The sequence below is a fragment of the Phacochoerus africanus genome, chromosome 13 (genome assembly GCF_016906955.1).
Source record: "Phacochoerus africanus isolate WHEZ1 chromosome 13, ROS_Pafr_v1, whole genome shotgun sequence".
Classification (NCBI taxonomy): domain Eukaryota; kingdom Metazoa; phylum Chordata; class Mammalia; order Artiodactyla; family Suidae; genus Phacochoerus; species Phacochoerus africanus.
The window spans coordinates 23,044,275-23,065,471 of NC_062556.1; the positions used below are offsets into that span (position 1 = coordinate 23,044,275).

Below are 21,197 nucleotides of genomic sequence, written 5' to 3' on the forward strand. Positions count from 1 at the left end.
ACCCCGCCGCTGTGTGGGCGGCGCCCGTCCCGCCTCATCCGCCCGAGGGCCGCGGAGGCGCGGCTGGGCCGGCGGGGAGCGATGCGGCGGGCGGACGCGCCCGAGTGCGGGGAAGCGTCAGCAGTTCCGGGTCAGGCCGCCTGCCCGCACTCGCCGCCTGGCGCCCGGAGGAGGAACGGGAACCGGAGTCGCGACGGGCCGTGCGGCCTGAGCCAGGCGGGTCCGCGGGCGGGAGGCGGGGCGGGGCCGCGTGGGGCGCGGGGCGGGCCTCCCGACGGGGCGGGCGGCCTGGGGCCTCGGGTCGACCGTCGCCTCCCTTCCCGGGGCGGGTGAAGCCCTTTCCCCGCGTTCACGCTTACAGTCGCGGCCTGACGAGCCGCCAGCCAGCGGCGCGGTCGGTCGAGACAGGGTTTCATCTCCTGAGCACAGCCCTCCCCCCAACCTTGTTCCGTTAGGCCCCGGCAGTCTGTCCTACCCAGGTTCTAGTAATAGGCTTCCTTGGGGCAGGGGGAAGGGATTGTTTTCTGTTGCGTTTTGGTTTGGTTTTGTTCTTTAACTGTTTTGCTTTGTTTGCAGAAACAAATTGGCTGAGCTTTCTCTTTTTGCTGATCCTGCCTAACTTGCTGACTAGACTTGACAGGTCCTTCGCTTGTGTTGATAAAGGGATGTTCTGTCCTGTGCGCCCTTTTAAAAATATGTTCCACGAGTAGAAAATTAGAAGCCTCGTTTTTCTGCCCTCAAAGAGCACAACATTCATTTATTTTAAAATATTGAACAGCTCCTCCGGATATGGAAAGCAGATGCTCTTTCTTCAACCTTCAAAGAGTAGAAGAGAGGGTGTTTCCTGTGTAACTGGTTATAATGGAAAGAGGATCCTTGTTTCTGATAGTTTCACATCATAAGTGAGGAACCTGTACCTGAAAGAAAGACTCTCAGCTATCTGGGAGTTTGAAGAGCTCTTGGAAGTGGGCGAGTGCTTCCGTTCTATTTGAGTAGAGAATGGGGTTACCAACCCTCGATAGGAAGCCACTGCTCATATCTGGCAGCTGTTTTTGTCAACATTAGTATTTTCATTATTTTTGCTGGATATTTGTTAAGTGCCCTGAGTGGTATATGGTGCCCTGATGAGAAGATTTACACTGCCCTGAGCTTGTTTTATGTTAAATATTACTGTAAGCCCAAAAAGACCAAAAAAAAAAAAAAGAAAGAAAGAAAAAAAAAGAAAGGAGTTCCTGTCGTGGCGCAGTGGTTAAGGAATCCAACTAGGAACCATGAGGTTTCCGGTTCGGTTCCTGGCCTTGCTCAGTGGGTGAAAGGATCCGGCGTTGCCATGAGCTGTGGTGTAGGTTGCAGACACAGCTCGGATCCCACGTTGCTGTGGCTCTGGTGTAGGGTGGCGGCTACAGCTCTGATTAGACCCCTCTCCTGGGAACCTCCATATGCCACGGGAGCGGCCCTAGAAAAGGCAAAAAGACTATATATATTACTGTAAGGAAAATAGACGTCTTTAGTTACAAGCCTGGGTTAAAACATTTATCTCTGTTTTTACACACAAATGGTGGGAATTCATTTTCTCTCATGCAACACTAACAGTTAAAAAGTTAGGAGTTCTTTGGTGGTGCAGTGGGTTAAGGATCTGGTGTTGTCACAGCAGCGGCTTGGGTTGCTGCTGTGGTTCTAGTTCCACTCCTAGCCCAGAACTTCCACATGCCCTTGGTGTGGCCAAAATAATAATAATTACAATGTATAACAGTAAAATGTTTAAAAAACTTTTAAATATTTCAAAATAGGGAAGTGGTCAAAGAAAAGAAAATTTGTCATTATATTGTATTTACATACCATTTTCTTGCACCATCTGATCCTAGACTATGGCCTCATCTCTTAACACTCTTACCTCATCTCCATTCCCCCTGCTCCAGTGGCTCTCAATCCTGGGTGTTAGTAGGAACTATACCTAGAGCTTAAAAACATAAATCCAGGTGCCACCCTGCTCTAGATGTACCTTTGAATCAGAATCTCCAGCAGTCAAGTCTGGGCAAGTTTGGCTTTGTTTTTTGTTTTCTTTTAATCTTTACAGATGATTCAGATGCATAATTAGATTTGATTAAAAAAAAAAAAACTTCCCTATGCCCAAGTCACGCAAACTAAAAAGGGTGTTCCTTGGAACACCATATGATTTCATCCTTACATAAGCTATTCCTTCTACTTAGAACACCCTTCTCCTTTCATGTTTTTTTAACTGTTACTAGTTAGGACCCTTCAAGCTCAAACATAACTTACCTTGAGTTCCTATACCCTCACCAAGGAGAATTAACTGCTGCTGCTTTAGCATTTTTTTTTTTTTTTTTTAGTAGAGGACAAGCTCTCTCAAAGATACAGTCTGAACCCATAGCCAAACAATATATTGAAGTCAATGAAACATTGAATTGTACGCTTCATAAAGACAAACTTGATAGTATATAAATTATATCTAAATCTGTTTAAAAGCAAAGTCACACCAGAGAGTCTTGAAAAAGTGTATCATAATACTTTAAACATTTTTTAAACCTGAAACAACTGTGTATTTGCCGGTTTCGAGAAACTCTAAGGACTCTCTTTTTCACATGGCCTCCTGATCAGAGTTCTGCATCATCTCCCTTCCATAGACTATACCATCAGCTAAGATTTCCCAAGATTTCATTCTTTATGAGGAAAATAACTTAAAGGCACTTGTGTAGCTATCTGGCTGCTATTTTTTCTTTATAATCTTTTATAGTTATTTCACACATTCAGACAACTCACTTTAGTCTTTCCAAACTATTAAACATATATTTTAAAGAAAGAACCAACATTATTTTTGTACTATTTTGTAGGTTTACATAATCTTTAATTGAACTATGAGAGCACAATGACAAATACAAGCAGCATGAAAAGGTTTGGGAACAAACACAAATGACATTGTCATTTTGTAGAATTCCTCCATTAGGAGCTTAAGTGGACAGACTCACTGGAGGGTAGCTTCCTAACCCTTCAGCATTCAGTTTGTGAATTCATCATGGTCTGGGAATTAGCAGCTTATGATGAACTAAGGAAATAGAATGAGTTGGTTAAGAGTAGGTAGACTGAGAGTGCATTTGCCATACCCCACTACATTTTCTTTTATTTATTTATTTATTTTTTAAATTTCTTTTTAGTGGCATATGAAAGTTCTCAGTCTAGGGGTTGAGTCAGAGTGGCAGCTGCCAGCCTACACCACATCCACAGCAATTCGAGATCTGATCCGCATCTGCAACCTATGCTGCAGTTTGCGGTGGCAATACTGGATGCTTAACCCACTGAGGGAGACTGGGGATCAAACCCACATCCTCATGGAGACTAGTTGGGTTTTTTAACCTGCTGAGCCGCAATGGGAACTCCTATACCTGTACATCTTCATTATTTGACTTTGCACCTATTTCCCCCATAGAGACGTGGAGCATTTGGGGGCGGGGCAGAGATAGGGCCAGACTGTAAAGGGACACTGTTGGGAAAATCCCCAGACTTCCTAACACCACCATGTAAATCCTTCTTGTGAGAACACTTGAAACATTTTTTAAACTAGGAACAGTTGTTTTTCAGCCATTTACCCCGAGGTTTAGGAGTCCTCCCAGAAAAGGACGTGTAACATGCAAATTTCCTTGTTAGAAGCTTGTGTTAGTTTCTTAAGGTTGCCATAACAAATTACCAAAAACTGAATGGCTTAAAACAACAAAAATGTGTTCTCTCATAGTATATAGCCCGAAGTCTTAAATCAAGGTGTTGTCAGGACCAAACTCCCTTTAATGGTTTCCTTGCCTTTTCCACTTTCTGGTGGTTTCCAGGTGTTCCTTGCTTTAAGGTGCATGACTTGGGACTCTGCCTCCATCCTCACATGGTCTACTTATTTGTGTCTGCATCTCAAATCTCCCTCTCCCTTTCTCAGACAAGGACACCTGTGTGGAAATAAGGGAAAGGTCAGTTATCTGAGAGTAGACAAAGGCTATTTATTCAGAGCTTTCTAGAGCAAGGAAGTCAGCCACCATTACTTGTGTTTTGGCAGAGGCTCAAAGGCAGACAGAGGGTGGGAAAGCTTATAGTGGAAAAAAGGGAAATCTTCAGGTCTGCCCTGATTGAAGGCTGGTGGCCTAGGGAAGCTGTAGGCGCGCTCACTAGAAGGAGGGCGTCCTGTGTGATTGGTTAGGGTGCATATGTGGCTTTCTCTGATTGGTCGTAAGTCGGAAGTAGGGACAGAGTTAGGGAAGCTGTCAGTAATTAATCAAGCACTGGGCATTTGGGGGCTAGTTGTTACAGGGATTAATTTGGGGCTTTTAAACTGTTATCAGAGATAGTGGTCTGACTTCCTATAAGTCTGACTTACAGATAGCAGGCCAGCTTCCTGGGCTGGTTACTATGGATGGTGGGTGGTTTCCTGGGTTGGTTGCTGCAGGTTGTGGGTCAGAATTCTGTTTTTGTACATGGTCTAGTCATTGTTTGCATGTTCAGTTTCTCACTGACACTGAATTTAGAGCCCACCCTAAATCCAGGATGGTCTCATCTTGAGGTCTTTCACTTAATTACATCTACAAATATCCTCTTTCCAAATAAGTGCTCATTCACAGGTTCTCTGGGTTAGAACACAGACATATGTCTGGGGGTCCACATTCAACCTTCTGCAAGCTCCCCTTAGTTTATTTATTTATAATGCTTTTTTGTCTATAGAGTAAAAAAAGACTTTAGACCTTCCTGACCTGATTGAGACAAGCAGGTAGGTTATGATTGGATTTCACCAAAGGCCTGTAATTATCAAACAGTTGCTTGGGCATCCCTTAAAACTTAAGAGTCGAGCTACAGACTGATCCTTCTATGTCTACATCCCAAAACAAGATTTTTTTAGTCCTGTACTATCTGTACATTCAGAGAAACCCCACCTTTGGCTTAAAGTTATAAGCAATGAGTAATATACGAATGTTCTCTAAATTGTCATTGAAAGGAAGTTTGGGAAGAATACCAATCCTCTGGTGGCTTTATGTTTTCAGAATTCTGAAAATTTAATCTCATTGCCTAACCAGAGAAGAGGATAATCCCTAGTTTCAGCTGATTCTAAAACTCTGGTATATAATAGATGTGCAGTACATTTTTAATTCTTCAGTTAATTCATTCTTTTTGGATGACTCTGATGATGATGTTACTTCTCTCAAAAACATGTAGTTGAAAAGACCTCTTTTTTTTTTTTTTTACCAGAAGTATGGATTATTGATCTTTATTCGTGCAATATGTTAAATTTTTCCTGCGATGCCTTTTTAATTTATTGTTGGAATTGAGCCATCCAGAACTGATTTTATCTTGCTTTAAATATAGACCATAATTTAAAGCTCTCTTGATTCCAGGAAAACTTTTATCTCCTCTTTCCCCAGGTTAGTTTTTCAGCTTCCCCAGTCAAATATCAGTTTTTAGATATTAAATTCCCCCTCCCACTTGGAAAACAAAAGCAATTTCACAGTTATGTGAAAATTATCTACATAATTTTTCTTTTTTTTGTTTTCTGATAAGATATGTATTCTAAAGGGGGTAGGAGGAAAAATACAAACTAAACTACTTACACTACCTGGCAGGTCCTCATAGCAGGTTTTTCCATTTAAAATTAAAAAATGGTGCTTATGTGACATGGGTGCACATAAACTGTTGCCTCCTTTTATTCTTTTAAGCCAAAAGTTCTCAAAGCCCTAGAGGAGTTTGACAGCCTTGCTCTATTTTGCTAATTAATTTGGAAGGAGGTACCAGGTGGTAGGTTTCCAAAAGTTTGAACGATGGCCTTTTTAAAATCTCTTCCCAAAGGCCAAGAACAGGGATTTGCCTCTTGAATTTGAATTAGATGATGCACAAATCATGCTTTTCACAATGCTTTAGTACATAGTTAATGCCTAATACATATTAATTTGGATCCTAATTACTTCAGATTTTATCCTTCCTGCTTGAAGGTATGATTTTGATGAATGTCCTAATTTCTCCAAGTCTCAGTTTCCTCACCTACAAAATATAGGTAAAAATAATGTCTCGCTTATAGGATTGCTCTGAGGATAAAACAGATAATCCACGTGAAAGTACTAACAAGTAATTCATAAATGTTGGTTATAGTGGTTTATATAGTATTAGCATTGCATTGTTTTCTGTAAATCTCCTTTTTATTTGAAAGTGTTTTTCCTAAATGATATTTTTTGTATGTATGTACTTTTATATGTATTGGTTATTTACTGTCATATGCTGTCCATATTATGAGGTTTTTGTTTTAATCAGTCACTTAATTCAACTTTCTGTTTCCCACGTGCTTTGTATGTAATACGTACGCACATATGTGGTTTGAATGAAAGAGTAATTGATAGTGTCCAGTCTCTAAACTCTGTGTTCATTGATTTATGCAGTTGTAATGAATTATCAGTAGATGGCAGTAGTAGTTTGTTTTAGCTTTTATTTTTTTGTCCATTCTACAGTAGAGGTCCAGAAAAAACAAAAACTTTCTCAATTTTATTTTATTTTATTTTATTTTATTTTTTGTCTTTTTGCTACTTTCTCAATTTTAAAGCAGAGATCCTTTTGTGAATAGCCGGTTTAAATAAATATCACACAAGCGCTCTTCGGTTTATACTGCTTCAGGAACAGACATTAAGAAGAACCAGCTGCTTTGTTTTTTGTTGTAGAAACCTAATTTACTTAATTTTTTTGGTTTCTTCATCAAATACTTTAGAGAATACAAAAATGAAAAGACATTCTGTTTGCCTTCCTGGAGCTTATGGTCTAATGGGTAACCAGTATAAAATAATGAAGATAGTAGGAATAGAAATTATTGAGTGGCAGGAATCTCCTAAACACTTTATATGCATTATTTCACTTTGTTCTCAAAATAATCTAATGAGGCAAGTTCTGTTAATGATAAGGAATCCGAGGCTCAGGTTGGAAAGAATTTACTTAATAAACATGAGTGGCACAACCTGGATTCAGGACTAGCCCACAGCGTTATCTATCATGGTGTGATAAAGATATGAAACTATTGCACTAAAGAGAGAGAGAGCACATCTACCCAGAAAGATGAAGAAAGACTTCTTAAAGAAGATGCCATCTAAAGTGGAATGCAGCATTGGTTGTGATGTTCAGTGTTTTTAACTGAATGTTATGCTCTTTGAGGGCAGAAAAAGGAGGCTGATTTGCACCTTTACCACAACTCTAAGGGTCAGTGACTTCTGATTTTCTGCTCCTAGAACATATTTTTAAAAAGACACATAGGACAGGACTTCCATTTATCAACACAAGTGAAGGACCTGTCAGGTCTAGTCAGCAAGTTGGGCAGGATCAGCAAAACAGCACAGGAGGGCTCAGCCAATCAGCCAGTTTGTTTCTGGAAACAAACAAAGCAAAACAGTTAAGAAAATAAAATCCTCCTTCCCCCACAGAGGCTTAACTTGAACTAGGATGGGACAGACTGCCAAGGGCTAACAGAATGAGGATCTGAATGAGGATCTCAGGTATGGGCTCAGAGGATTAAACCGAGAGTTCTGACTGCACTGGTGCAACTGGGACCCGGGGCTCCCCGTTGGACTTTTGCAGCAGCTCCATCAGTGGATTTCACTCTAGCAGTCCCTAGGAAGAAATGTGCGTGTTAGTGACAGTGGAAAGGAGAGGGCTGATTAAAGTGGTATTTTAACAATACGAGAATACAAAAGTAGTTGGATTCTGGAGTGGTATATAAAAACATGCTCTTCTCTTTAAAAAAAACCTATAATCTTGGTAGTCTAGCACATTGGTTAAAAACATGAACCTTGGAGTCAAACTGTCTGAATCCTAATCAAGTCTCCGAAACTAATGGTTGTCTGACTTTGGGTAAATTTCTCAATCAGTGCTCATTATATTTCCTATAAAGTGAAATTTGTAATAATAGTATCCACCCCAAAGTGTTAAACGAGTTAATATTTATAAAGTGAATATTTGTAAGGTTCTTACATGTGGCATAGAAGCAGCATCATAGAATGCCTCTTGTTTTTGTTTTTTGCTTTTTAGGGCCAGCCGCACCCTCGGCTTATAGAAGTTCCCAGGCTAGGGGTGGAGTTGGACTTACAGCTGCCGGCCTGCACCACAGCCACAGCAGCGCCAGATCTGAGCTGCATCTGCAACCTACACCACAGCGCATGGCAACACCAGATCCTTAACCCACTGAGTGAGGCCAGGGATCGAACCTGCATCTTCATAGATCTTAGTTGGTTTCATTACCACTGAGTGATGACAGGAACTACCAGCACCAGCACCATATAATGATGATTTTTTTTTTTCTTTATCTAGAGTACTTGGTGTCTGGGACAAAATAAGCACTATATAGTTGTTTACCTTTATAATCAGTTGGGAGAACTAACTGAAAGTGAACATGTAGAAGCACGCATTTCTGAGATAGGTTGATTAAGGATGACGTCTGTAACCATGAAATCCATATAGAAGAGCTAGAGAGAAAACCAGACTTGGATTTGTTATATTAATCTGGGGCAGAAAGGACATAGAATAATGGCTTCAGAAGAGTGAATGGGCCCAGCATCAGGGAAGACATCATGAAGGAGGCAAGTTTGAGGTGAGATTTGAATAAACAGCAAAGAACCAGATTTCCAGGGGTGATTATGAAACTATGTGGAGTTATTTGTCTCAGGATTTCTTTAGCTTGAGAAGATATTTCTGGATAGATTTGAATCTCCTGACTTAGGAAACAGTTTAACTTTGTTTTCTTTTTTGCTTATGTATCAGATTTCAAGCTTTAAAATTTTTGCTTTTGGAAAACACTTGTAACTAGTGTACAAGTATTTTGTATTTAGCCAATCTTTAGGAAAGATATTTAGCAATTTTGCAGGTTTCCGTATACATGCCTTACTGTTATGATAATATTTTACTTCTTTTGGCTTGCAAAGTTTATCATGACTTTAGTATGATTTGGAAAGATTTACAAGTTCTATAAAAATCAACTAAGATTTTTTTAAAAGGATGTCATCTAAATAGAAAAAAATCCATATGTTCAAATGTTAAATGGGAGATGACAATTTCAGAAGTATTTAACAACATTGAATTCCTTTTATTATTTATGAAAATTTATATGATTTCTTTTGCAGAAGAAGCTAGTAATGCCTTTAATTCTACCACCTCGGCGTTCATTTGTGGCATTGGTAGACAAAAGAACTCTTTTCCAGAGTTCCCATCGGGGCGCAGCAGAAACAAATCCAGCTAGGAACCATGTGGGTTGCATATTCAGTCCCTGGCCTCGCAGCACTCAGTGGGTTAAGGATCCGGCATTGCCGCAAGCTGTGATGTTGGTTGCAGACTCGGCTCAGATCTGATGTTGCTGTGGCTGTGGCGTAGGCCAGTGGCTACAGCTCCGATTAGAACCCTAGCCTGGGAACCTCCATATGCCGAGGGTGCAGCCCTAAAAAACAAACAAACAAAAAACAACCAAACAAACAAAAAACTCTTTCTCTGTCTTTCTTCCTCTTCATGTCATCAGTTACTCCTAGATATAGAAGAGATTGAATTGTGATTTTACACCTGCATAAGGCTTACCCTAGTCAGAATAGCACTGACAGGAGTGCTGTATTCCTTGCACCCTATACCCATGGCAGAAATTTCCAATCCATCCTGGCACTGACTTTCACAGATTCTTGTTATATTTCAGAATCCACTTTATAGTAGTACTGGAAGTACCAGCTACTACTAGTCCAGAATATTTAGTTACTCACTATATGTCAGGTACTGTACTAAGCATGTTACATATTTTATTTATTAAAACAGCCCTAAGAGGTTTTACAAATGAGAACACAAATGATCAAAGAAACTTGCTCAAGGTCATAACAGCTGAAAAGCAGGACAACCAAGATTTAAAGATAGTTTTACTTTCTTCCCCAAATCTCTCATTTGACCATTGTATCTTAATTCTCAGAAGTAATGATGAATGCCATTGTCATCCCTGTGAGATTTTTAACAATTCACTGACTTTTGGGATCACCAGTTTGATGGGAAAAAAAACGTGAAAGATTATCAACATTGGTTATTTTGTAGGAGTAAAGAAGGTGAACTAAAAAGGGGAAAAGAGACAAGAATGTCAGGCAACAGAGAAAAGAAGAGTCAGCGCATTCCTGAAGAAGGTAATGAAGCAGTCTTCAGAAATATATAACTAAGTGATGAGCAAGCACCAACAAAAAAGTAGTATTATAGGATAATTGTGTTAAAATTAGTAGCAAATTAGAATAGAGAGAAGCTGTTAAATTTCACCAAGAGGAAACATACAGTATTTAGAAAAGGCATAACAACCTGAAAGTGCAGGCCCGTAATGAAAATTCATCAGCTGTAATTGTGATACAGTTGTTATGGTAGCACTATAATTATAGTATATGTGCAAATGGTCTGGATAAAAAATTTGGGGACAATGAAAATACACTCTTTCATAAAGGAACAGGAATAATATTGCAGTAGGTGAGTTTGTTATTATGGCCTTTGATTTGGGTTTTGTCTGCAGTCAGAAAGGGAAAATTACCACCCCCTTTCTTTCTTTTTTTTTTTTTTTTGTCTTTTTAGGACTGCACCCATGGCTTATGGAGGTTCCCAGGCTAGGGGTTGAATCGGAGCTACAGCTGCCAGCCTGCACCACAGCCACAGGAACTCAGGATCCCAGCTGCAACTGCCACCTCCACTACAGCTCACAGCCACGCTGGATCCTTAACCCACTGAGCAAGGCCAGGAATCAAACCTGCGTCCTCATGGATACTAGTCGGGTTCGTTAACCACTGAGCCATGATGGGAATGCCTACCACCCCTTAATTTAGTTTGTTGATGAGAAACCATCCCATTTTTCATGACTTTGAGTGAAGAACCATTTTCTTTAAATGTTTGCATTAAGATTTTTTACTGTGTACTTTGTTCTTTTGTCCAGCTAAACCAGATACATCGTTGTTAACTGACGCTGTAGAGCAAGTTGCAAAGCAACAGCAATCACAAACATCAGAAATAGAAAAAAACAAAAAGTTCTGTTGTATTTGCAGGTAACCTATTTCATACTGTCTTTTAAATGAGTCTTTTTTATGTTCTGCAAAACTATATTAAATTAGTAACAGAGAAGTTATTAAGGATAACAATAACCCTGGGGAGACTCTTTAAAATTTATATTTTTCATATTTACACCTCGTCAGTTATTCTGGTATCCCTAAGTAAACTCTGTATGAGTGTTCCAGTTTCATGGAACGCTTTACACGCTCATTGTACAAAGGTTCAGCAATGTCATTGTGACTGTAGATAAGCTTATAAAACCCAGTGTGTCACATAGAATTATTTTTAATTTACTTTTATTTGATCATTTTTCCTAAAATGCTGAATCAAAGGAAGGTTTTTAATTTTTTAAGCCAGTGTTTGTTTTGTTTTGCTTTTTAGGGCCACACCCACGGCATATGGAAGTTCTCAGGCTAGACTGAAAGGGAACCACAGCTGCCGGCCTACAGCACAGCCACAGCAACATCGGATTCTTAACCTGAGCGAGGCCGGGGATTGAACCTGCAGCCTCATGGTTACTAGTCAGATTCATTTCTGCCACAACAGCAACTCCTAAGCCAGTGTTTTTAAAGCTAAAGTCCAGTGAATATTTCAAGTAGATAAGAAATATTCAAGTAGATAAGTGAATATTTCAAGTAGATAAGGAATACTTCTGTGTTCCTTATGTTTCAAAATATGTTCATAATTCTACCACAGGAAATCTCAAAGCCATATTTGGTTTTAGTATTCAGCATAATTAGATATAACTGTTCTCAACTAATATAGCTAAAGAAACAAAAATGAAAATACTGTCTTTCCTGTGTGCTTTTTCAAGTTTTTTTTTAAGCTAAATATATCATAGAAATGAAAAGAATATGCTCTAAAGCTGAACTGCCTAGTTTGAAAGACAAGATCTGCTACTTCTGTATCCATGATTTAATCTCTCTGGGCTTCTATTTTCTCATTTGTAAAATGGAGGTAATAGTAGGACCTGCCTATAAGGGTTTTCGTGATGATTAAATACTTGTAAGTATTACAGTAAGGCATCCTTGCTGGGGCCATGGTGGGCAGTATAGGACTAGATTTTGATATTGGCTTTAGGTATTAATGCTAATAATAATTATACTATTATGGTATTACAAATTTCTTATAAATAATTGCCTTGCATTAGTCACTTTTAGAAAACAGTATATGTTGGCAATAGGATATGGTACAAATATTTATATAATGAAATTTTCTGTAAAACGTGTAGATCTTCAAAGGGTTTTACAGATGTTATTTCACTTACACTGAGGGCTACTTTCTACTAAGCACTTCGCTGAACATTGTCCTCACTCTTAAGTTACCATCTATTGAAGGAGACAGGTAAGTAAACAAATAATTTTATATAAGCAGTGGTGTCAACCATGGAAGCATAAACACAGATTTAATACTGAAAAAAGTAATGCCAAAGGAAGTGATATTTCAGTTGAGTTGAGTTTTAAAGTAAAGCTGGAGTTCACTTGAATGATTGGGTGTCTGGGATACGTTTGAGGGTTAGAGGGTGAAGAGGATGATATTCAGACAAAAAGAACCTGAGAAAACTCGCAGAGGCCTGAAATAGCTTTGATACCTTCATAAAACTGTAAATAGTTTGGTGGAGTGTACTTTGGGAAGTGATAAGAAATATATAGAATGGTAAGAAACTTGAACTTTATTCTAGAGGTGATGGGAAGGTTTTGATGGGCTTTAAGCAGAAGAGCAAATGATTAAATCTAAATAAATCTGCATCTAAGACCCTTGCTGTAACCCAACATGAATTTAAGATACTTTCAGCAAATTAGGACTAGAACTCCAGCCAACTCAAAAAGGGCATCTTAAATCCTGCAGCCAACAACATACCTAATGATGAAAGAGTGAATATTTCTCTCCTAAGATCAGGAATAAAGCAAGGATGTGTCTTCTTGCCACTTCTATTTATTCCATGGTACTGGTAGTTCAAGCCACTCCTTGAAAGAAAAAGAAATAAAAGGAGCAGGTAAAACTGTTTTTAAAAAGCTCTTGGGACTGATAAGGGAGTTTAGAAAGGTTGCACAAGATTAATTATAAAAATCAGTTTTACTTCTCTATATTGAAGCAGCACGAATTAAAAAAGCATTATTTACAGTAGCATCAAAACTATAACTTGACAGAGTTTTGTGTTATAAACTGAATGTTTGAATCTCCCTGCAATTCATATGTTGAAGCCTTAATTCCCAATGCAATTGTGTTGGGAGATGGGGTCTTTGGGAGGCAATTAGGCTTAGATGAGTTTATGAACACAGGGTTCTGGTGATGGGATTAGTGCCCTTATAAGAAGAGATACCAGAGAGCTTGCTCTTTCTCCCTCTCTGCCATGTGAGGACACAGTGAGAAGGCAGCCTTCTGCAAGCCAGGAGGACTTCTCACCGGAATCTGCCTATGATGACACCCTTTCCAGCCTTTGGAACTGTGGGAAATAAATTTCTGTTGTTTGAGCCAGTAAGCCTATGGTGTTTTGTTAGTGGCAGCGCAAGCAAAGACCTGCACCTGCACCTCAGAATTTACTTTTTACACAAAGTAAAACCTGTGTACTAAAAACAGCAGAACATTGCAGAGAGAAATTAAAAACCAAAATAGAGAGATGTACTATTTTTGTGAGTCAGAATTCAGTTTGTTAATATATCACTTCTTTCTCTTTTATCTATTGTTTAAAAGTAGTTCCAATCAAAATTCCAGCAGGCATTTTGTTAGAGAAATTGACAGGCTGATTCTAAACATCATGTGGAAATGTAAAGAACCTGTAATAGCCAAAACAATTTTGAGGAACAATGTTAGAAGTTCTAATATTGTTGAGATTTATCATAGAGTATGGTAAGCAGGGCAGTGCGAGAAGGCATTTGGATAGACATACGGATCCATGGAACAGAACAGAGTACCCAGAAATAGCCCCACACATGACAATTGATTTCAAAGAGGTGATGTTACAGATGAATGTTTGTTCCTCCCAATGTGATGGTATTTGGAGCTGGAGCTTCAAAAAGAGGAGATAATTAGGTTTAGTTGAGGTTGTGAGTGTGGGGTCCCTACGATGGGACTATAGGAAGAGAAAAGAGACTCTAGAGCTTCCTCTTTCTCTCTGCCACATGAGGACACAGCAATAGGGCATTTGTTTGCAAGGAGAAATAGGTTTCTCACCAGTAGCCAAATCTGCTGCATCCTAAGTCTGTTTTTTAAGTCAGCCCATCTCTGGTATTCTTTTTTTCTTTGTCTTTTCAGGGCCACAACCGTGACATATGGAGGTTCCCGGGCTAGGGGTCAGTCAGAGCCAAAGCTGCCAAACTACACCACAGCCACAACAATGCAGGATCCTTAACCCACTGAGCAAGGCCAGGGATCAAACCTGAGTCTTCACGGATACTAGTTGGCTTGTTACCACTGAGCCACAGCAGGAACTCCTATGGTTTTGTTTTGGTTTTGTTTTTTAAATAGAAGCCCGAGGTGACTAAGACAGGTGCCAGGGAAGTTCATTAGAGACAGGATAATCCCTCAACAAATGGTGGCCAGCCACATGCAAAAATAGTGAATTTCAATTTTCACCTTGTACCACAGATGAAAATTAACTCAAAATGAATCATTGGCCTAAATATAAGAACTAAAACTACAGAGTACCTAGAAGAAAATATAGAAGAAAGACAGTGATGTTGGGTTTGGCAAAGATTTCTTAAAGAGTACACAAAAATTTTAAAAACTAGACTTTATCAAAAAAAAAATTTTATTTCTGTTCAAATGGCTCTATTATGAAAAATGAATGTGAGGTTATACCCCCTGGGGCCCTATAGGCACTTGAGTTGTCATAGACTGGGAGAAAATATTCGAAAGCCTATCTGACAAGGTACTTGAATATGTTAATACTGTATGAAGAACTCTTAGGATTCAAGAAAGCAAACAACCCAGTTTAAAATGGACAAAAAATGTCAATGGCCATTACATCAAAAAAGATATTGCAAAATACAAACACATGAGAAGAAACTCAGTATCATCAATAATTAAGGAAATACACTTTGAAGTCACAATGAGATAGCATTCTGTACCCCCTAGAATGTGTAAACTTAAAAATAGGGACTGTATTGGAGTTCCTGTCATGGCTCAGTGGTTAACGAATCCATGAGGTTGTGGGTTCGATCCCTGGCCTTGCTCAGTGGGTTAAGGATCTGGCATTGCCTTGAGCTGTGGTGGAGGTTGCAGACGAGGCTTGGATCCCACGTTGCTGTGGCTCTGGTGTAGGTGGGCGGCTACAGCTCCAATTCGACCCCTAGTCTGGGAACCTTCATATGCCACGGAAGGGGCCCTAGAAAAAGGCAAAAAGACAAAATAAAATAAAAGGGACCGTATCAATTGCTGACACAGATATGGAAGAACTGGAATTCTCAGACCCTGTTATTTGGAATGTAAAGTAGTATAACCACTTAAAAAAACAGAAAGTTGGAGTTCCTGTTGTGGCTCAGTGGTTAACAAATCCAACTGAGAACCATGAGGTTGTGGGTTCGATTCCTGGCCTTGCTCAGTGGGTTAAGGATCCAGCGTTGCCGTGAGCTGTGATGTATGTCGCAGACGTGGCTCAGATCCCACGTTGCTGTGGTTCTGCCGTAGGCCGGCGGCTACAGCTCTATTTAGACCCCTAGCCTGGGAACCTCCATGTGCTGCAGGAGCGGCTCTAGAAAAGGCAAAAAGACAAAACAAAACAAAAAAACAGAAAGTTTCTCCTTTTTTTTTAAGTTTAAAATATAGCTACCATATAAGCCATAGTTTCTCCTGGGATAAATAGTGCATTTATTTTTCTGGGAAAAATAAAAGTGTATGCCTACTGGAAAATCAGAAACAGCTCAAAGGTCCACCACATGATTGGGTAAACAAAGTGTGGTATAGCCACACAGGAAATACTACCTAGCAATAAAAAAGAAGAGCTACTGATAAGTCCAGCAACATGAATGAATCTCAGAATAATTATGTTAAGTGAAAAGAGTGAAACTAAAATATATGATTCGTTTTATATAAAATTTTTGAAAACAGATTAATTTTAGTTACAGAAAGCAGATGAATGTTTGCCTGAAGACAGCTGAGGAGGGCAGGATAGATCTCAAAGCAGCAGGAGGAAGCTTTTGTGGGTAATGGATATGTTTCCTGTCTTCACTGTGGTGGTCTCGTGATTGTAAAAGTCAGTCACATCAGATTGTGAGGTTTAGATATGTGCAGCTTATTTACATCAATTTTACCTCAATGAATCTGTTAATAAAGGAGAGATGAGCAGGAGAGGGGGATGAAGTAGAGGAAGGGAAGAAGGAAGGAGGGAGGAGGAAGAGGAGAACAGCAGCAACAACAGGGAGACGTGTAATTCTAGTGAAAGGATAGAGGTGGATTGGAGGAGGGATTGACTAAAGCAGGGAGGAAAGTTAAGTCTGTTATGTTAGTCCAGGGAAGAGAAGAGGTGATAACCAAATCAGTGGAAATGTCATCTTCCCTTATTGATCAGTAGCGTCAACAGCCTAGCTGGCAGGACATGTGTCCCTTTCCTGACTATTCCATGTACAGCAGTCACTCACTCACTTATTAAATGTTTACTGAACACCTACTCTGTGCCAGGTCCTTTTTTTATGTTCAGAGAAGATGGCGGTAAAGAAGTTAGAAAAGGTTGCTGTACCTATGGAGTTTACTTTCTAGTTAAGGAGAGCAAGCTATAAAGAAAGAATGAGGAGTTCCCGTCGTGGCGCGCAGTCGTTAACGAATCCGACTAGGAACCATGAGGTTGCGGGTTCGGTCCCTGCCCTTGCTCAGTGGGTTAACGATCCGGCATTGCTGTGAGCTGTGGTGTAGGTCGCAGACGCGGCTCGGATCCTGCGCTGCTGTGGCTCTGGCGTAGGCTGGTGGCTACAGCTCTGATTCGACCTCTAGCCTGGGAACCTCCATATGCCACGGAAGTGGCCCAAAAAAATAGCAAAAAGACAAAAAAGAAAAAAAAAAGAAAGAATGCAATTCCATTGCAAAGGGAATACAATAGGATAGTGTGTGGAGAATAATGGGGGAGGAGAATAGGTGCTTAATTTATATTTTGGTTCAGGGAAGACTGTACTGAGGAGTAATCCTAAAGCAGAATTGTGAGAGATGTGACCCCAACAGGTACTAGCTTGGGATAGAGAATTCTAAGGTGCAGGGGACGATTGCAAATGCCCTGAGGAGAGAAGGGACCAGGTGTATGTCATAAACAGAAAGGGAGCTGGAAGAGGGCAGCAGAGTACTGTAGCAAGATGGCCAGTGGACAGGGGTGGAGCATATATGGCCTTTAAAGCCATGTTACAGAATTTGAATTACATTATCAGTGCAGTGGGAAACACTGGAGGATCTAGAGCAAGGAAGTAGCATGATATGATTTATGTTTTTAAAAGATCTTTCTATCTGAAATATGGTGTCTAATTGAGGGAGACGGGGGAAGCATGGAAACAAGGAGACCAGTTAGAAGTTAGGCCATGCTACAAAGACTGGTCAGAAGTGAATTGGGATTTTATTTTCGAGAGCCAACCATCAAGAATTGGTGGTAAAGGAGTTCCCATCGTGGCACAGCAGAAACGAATTTGGCTAGGAACCATGAGGTTGTGGGTTTGATCTCTGGCCTCACTCAGTGGGTTAAGGATCCAGCATTGCCATGAGCTGTGGTGTAGGTCGCAGATGTGGCTTGGATCCTGCATAGCTGTAGCTGTGGCACAGGCTGGCAGCTGTAGCTGTGATTTGACCCCTAGCCTGGGAACCTCGATATGCCACGGTGTGGCCCTAAAAAGCAAATCCCCCCCCCCCAAAAAAAAACACCTTTTCTGGTAAATAGGTTGTGGGGGGTAAAGGAGAGGGAAGAATCAAGAATGACTTCTAGGTTTTTAAGTGTCCAAGTAGAAAGCGGTACAGTTTATTGAAATCAGGAAGACTGGAAGGGGAACATGTTGGTTGTACAAATTAAAAGTTCTCTTCTGAACATGTATAGTTGAGATGTCTGTGAAATACCCAAACAGAAATGTCAAGTGGCATTTTAAACACCAGAACTGGAGCCAGAGATTGAAGTTCATTAGCATGTTGTCTTTTTCAGCGTACTTTCCTGTCTTATCTCTGCCAAGAAAACTGGGTATGCCTTTTTAGTGCAGTGCTTCCCTCCAAAAATTATAAACTCATTTAAAGAGGATGACCATACTATATAGGAAAAAAAAAAGGGTAAAGACCTACAGTTATATTGGTGGGAGGATCTATAGAATTTGATGAATAGTTAACTACAGATAATAAAGAGAAGGGAGGAATTAAGTATGGCTCCCAAAGGAGTAGTGCTAACTGAGTTTGGGAATATAAGGGTGTGGTAATTTGCATTTGGGGTCCCGATTTTCCTCTTTGTGTATATCCACACCCTTTGCCATGTGGCATTATAATGTCCTCCTATGGTGGGTGAACATACTCTCTACCCATCCACTGAGAGTTTGCTCATGTGACCACCTGGGATGTTAGCAGATGTTATTCAAACAGAAGCTTGGAAAAGTTGTTGCATACTTGGGCTTCCATTCTTCTGCATCTGCTCTCATCATGGGAAGGACATGCCTGGTCTGACCCATTGGAAAAAGAGATATATGTGAAGCAAAACCAACACACCCTGGTCGGCCCAGTTGAAACCAACCCAAGTCACCTCACAGCCAGCCAACCTCTAGACATTTGAGCAAATCCAACCAAAGTCAACAGAACATCTAGTCAAACCCAGTTGCTCCTCGTGAGCAATAAACACTTACTATTGTATGTCACTGAGGTTTTGTGGTTCTGACAATAGGTGACTAATACAAAGAAGAACAGGACGAGGGGAGAGGAGGATTAGTCTGATTTGGGGGCACGATGAATTTGAGATAGCCGGTGGCAGCTGGGTGTAGGACTCAACAGCAACTTATATCTGTGAATCATTAGCATATATGTATCTCAAGATAGAAGTATGGATGACATACTCAAGGAGTATATATAGAATGAGAGGAAGAATTATAATGGCTGCACCCTGAGGAAAACCTATATTTGAAGGAACCATCAAGGTTGAGAAAGAGATATCTGAGGAGAACCAGAGAAGAGTGGTATGAAAACTAGGTTTTCAAAAGGACGTACTGGTTAGAAATGCCAAATGCTCCAGAGAGGCAAAGATAGATATACCTTTCTATTTACCTTACAAATGGAAAAAGTGAAGTTTGAATAGGGTAATTAAGTTTGCAATGTATGGTCATCCCAACTAGTAAATAGCAGTAAGGGCACTAGAATCTAGATCTTTTGTTCTTTTTTAGCACAGGGTTTTATCATTTTTATCATGTAGCTTTTCACTAATTCATACTTCTGATGCCCATAAATATATTATGAAAGTGATTGAAAGTATCTTTTACATATAAAATGTTAAGGCTTGATATAATTTTAATATTTAGAATTAGATGAATCATAAAAATAAGAAATATATAACCCTGGGCTCCTAATAATAAAAAATGTTGTTAACTTTATTACATATCCTGTTTTGCATCAGTTTTTCTGTATCTGATATATATTTTTTTATGTTAAATGATTTTTCTACATGCACTATGGATCAAAACAATGACTTTACAGGAGTTCTCTGGTGGTGCAGTGAACTGCTGTGGCTCTGGCCACTGCCATGGTGCATGTTCAGTCCCTGGCACAGGAACTCACGTGTGCTGTGGGTGCAGCCAAAGAAAAGAAAAAGAAAAAAAATGGCTTTCAAGTTGAATATTGTGATTAATAATAATGATGTTGAAATATCTTACAGAATGAACTTCATGAGCTTGAAACACAAATAGCATCTGTCTCTGCAGAATCTAAAGAAACAGAAAGACAGATATATCAACAAGATGCTGCCATACAGAATACCAAACTTCAGTGTGGAAGCCTAGAAATCAAATCAGATCCTTACACACAGAAAATGTGAAGCTTAGATTTGACATAGAAGCAGCCCAAGAAGATTTTGAGGAACACATGATAAGATATAATGAATACTATGAAAAAATAAAAGCACATAAAGATAGTTTGAGGGAGGTAGAAAGCAAATGGTCTTTCATGACTGAGCTAGAGGAGAAACGGGACCTCGTTAGAAAACTAAAGACAATGAAAGAACAGCTTATGCAGGATCTCCAGAATCCAGAAGGAAACGTGATGACACAAGTGCAGGTTTGAAATACCACTTATTGAAATGTTTCCTATTACTCCTTTTTTGTAACCAATAGGCTTATTAAGTGATAAATGTATTATCAACTTAATAAAATACCCATAGGTGCACTAACTGGATTCACAACTTTTAAAAACTTGTGTAAGTGCATGAGTTAAGTAATAACTATGCCAAATGTGCAAATGCATAGAGGAAACATCTCCCAGTAACCCGGGGACTGATAAAAATATATATTCAGGAGTTCCCGTCGTGGCGCAGTCGTTAGCGAATCCGACTAGGAACCATGAGGTTGCGGGTTCGATCCCTGCCCTTGCTCAGTGGGTTAACGATCCGGTGTTGCCATGAGCTGTGGTGTAGGTTGCAGACGAGGCTCGGATCCCGCGTTGCTGTGGCTCTGGCGTAGGCCAGTGGCCACAGCTCCGATTCAACCCCTAGCCTGGGAACCTCCATATGCCGCGGGAGTGGCCCAAAGAAATAGCAAAAAGACAAAATATATATATATATATAATTCAAACAAAATCACAGTGAACAGTTAATTCATTGGTTGCAGAAAGTGTGATTCACAAAAATTTTGAAACCTAACTTCCAGGCTATTGGATCCAGACCAGTTAAAATCAATTTAGTGTGCTTAATGCTGTTATGCAAATAATATGAATTAATAATTGTTCCTTAAGGAGTTCCCGTGGTGGCGCAGTGGTTAACGAATCCGATTAGGAACCATGAAGTTTGGGGCTCGATCCCTGGCCTCGCTCAGTGGGTTAAGGATCCGGCGTTGCCGTGAGCTGTGGTGTAGGTTGCAGATGCGGCTCGGATCCCGCGTTGCTGTGGCTCTGGCGTAGGCCAGTGGCTACAGCTCCGATTCAACCCCTAGCCTGGTAACCTCCATATGCCGCGGGAGCGGCCCAAGAAATAGCAAAAAGACAAAAAAAAAAAT

General features: G+C 40.1%; 1 protein-coding gene across 1 annotated transcript in view; it reads left to right on the forward strand.

Annotated features, from left to right (window-relative positions):
- Positions 1 to 89: 89 nt before the first annotated feature.
- Positions 90 to 21,197, forward strand: part of CCDC122 (coiled-coil domain containing 122) — a 54,553-nt gene continuing 33,445 nt past the window's right edge. Inside the window, 7 exon segments of the mRNA XM_047755784.1 lie at positions 90 to 216; positions 10,075 to 10,160; positions 10,946 to 11,041; positions 11,236 to 11,242; positions 17,966 to 17,972; positions 19,868 to 19,988; positions 19,991 to 20,265. Coding sequence (XP_047611740.1) covers positions 10,115 to 10,160; positions 10,946 to 11,041; positions 11,236 to 11,242; positions 17,966 to 17,972; positions 19,868 to 19,988; positions 19,991 to 20,265 — 552 coding nt within the window. The 5' untranslated portion in view covers positions 90 to 216; positions 10,075 to 10,114.